Source organism: Manacus vitellinus, unplaced genomic scaffold (genome assembly GCF_001715985.3).
Source record: "Manacus vitellinus isolate BGI_N305 unplaced genomic scaffold, ASM171598v3 scaffold_18_pilon, whole genome shotgun sequence".
In the NCBI taxonomy this organism is placed as follows: domain Eukaryota; kingdom Metazoa; phylum Chordata; class Aves; order Passeriformes; family Pipridae; genus Manacus; species Manacus vitellinus.
The window spans coordinates 6,702,583-6,703,988 of record NW_021939324.1 but is presented as its reverse complement, the minus strand read 5'-3'; the positions used below and the strand labels follow the sequence as shown (position 1 = coordinate 6,703,988).

Below are 1,406 nucleotides of genomic sequence, written 5' to 3'. Positions count from 1 at the left end.
TTCTTGCAGAGGGGTCTGGGTAGAGTGGAGCACTGGGCAATCACCAATGACATGAAAAGTGACAAGTTGAAATGGATTCTGCACCTGAGATAGAGAAAGGCCTGACACAAGTCTAAACTGGGAAAGGGATGGCTGGAGAGCACCCTTGTAGAGGGAGCTTTGGGGTGCTGGTTGGCAGTAGGCTCTGTAGCAGCCACCAATGTACTCTGGCAGCCAGGAGGACAACGAACCCCATCCTAGGTGCATCAAACACAGCATCATCAGCCATCAAAAGAGGTGACTGTCCCACTGTATTCAGCGTTAAGGCAGGGCCTCATCTTGAGTGCTGTGTGCAGGTCTGGGCCCCACCATTTAAGAGCAATGTGAAGGTCCTCAAATGTGTCTGGAGTAGGGCAAGAAACCTGGCGGAAGGACTGGATACCATATCCTGTGAGGAGCTGCTACAGACTTTAGGTTTGTCTGGTCTGGTGAAAAGGAGGCTGAAGGGTGACCTCCTTGTCTCTCTACAACTGCCTGAGGAGGGGAAGTGGACAAGGAGGTACTGATCTCTTCTCCCTGGGATATGACATGTGCGAATGGTTGAAAGCTGTATGAGGGGACATTCAGACTTGTCATTAGGAATCATTTTACAAAGAGGGTGGTCAAACCTTGGAACAGGCTTTTTACAGAGGTTGGCTGAAGCTCTAAGCCTGCCAGTGGGTAAGGGTCATTTGGACAATGCCCTTAACAACATGCTTTAACTTTTGGTCAGCCCTGGAGTGCTCAGGCAGTTGGGCGAGATGATTGCTGTTGGTTCCTTCCAACTGGAACTACTCCACTCTAACTCTCTAAGTTCTGTTTCGATACACATAAATGTAGCCTAGCAATTGACACTGTCACACCACCACTGCAATCGTCCTTTCTCTTAAAGCTGAGGCTGAACGCTTCTCTCGGTCTCCTCATTAAGGACAGCTGGGCTCTGGCACTGTCACTTAGTAAACAGGCCGGCCTGAGGACTGCAAGTCACACTCACGCCTTCCTCCGCTCGGTTTTCCTTAAGGCAGGGATAAATTATTGAAAAGGAGTGTCTGAGGGAACGCCTTCCCCGGAACCGACTCATTTCGGTGTTGGGACAATACCCTGGTAGAGGCACCACGTTCTGCTCCGGGCCGTCCTTGCTCTCCCGCACGCGAGGAGAACCCGCACCACCCGGAGGAGCGGCCGGGAGGGCACCCGGCTTCGGCCAGACACATCTACCGACACTTTTAAACTCTGGAGTTTCAATTCAAAACACACAGGCAGGGAGCGCACACGTAGAGGCAGCAGCTGCCAGCCCTGTCGAGATAACCTCGTCCCAACCACGCCGATCACCCGTTCGGCGAACCCGGCGGATGCGGAGCTCGGAGCCGGGAGCGATCCCTCCCAGC

General features: G+C 53.1%; 1 protein-coding gene across 1 annotated transcript in view; it reads left to right on the top strand.

Annotated features, from left to right (window-relative positions):
- Positions 1 to 575: 575 nt before the first annotated feature.
- RCL1 (RNA terminal phosphate cyclase like 1) overlaps positions 576 to 1,406 on the top strand; it is a 29,871-nt gene continuing 29,040 nt past the window's right edge. The window contains exon 1 of the mRNA XM_029959040.1: positions 576 to 588. Within this exon, the coding sequence (XP_029814900.1) occupies positions 576 to 588 (13 nt within the window). The remainder of the gene's footprint in view (positions 589 to 1,406) is intronic.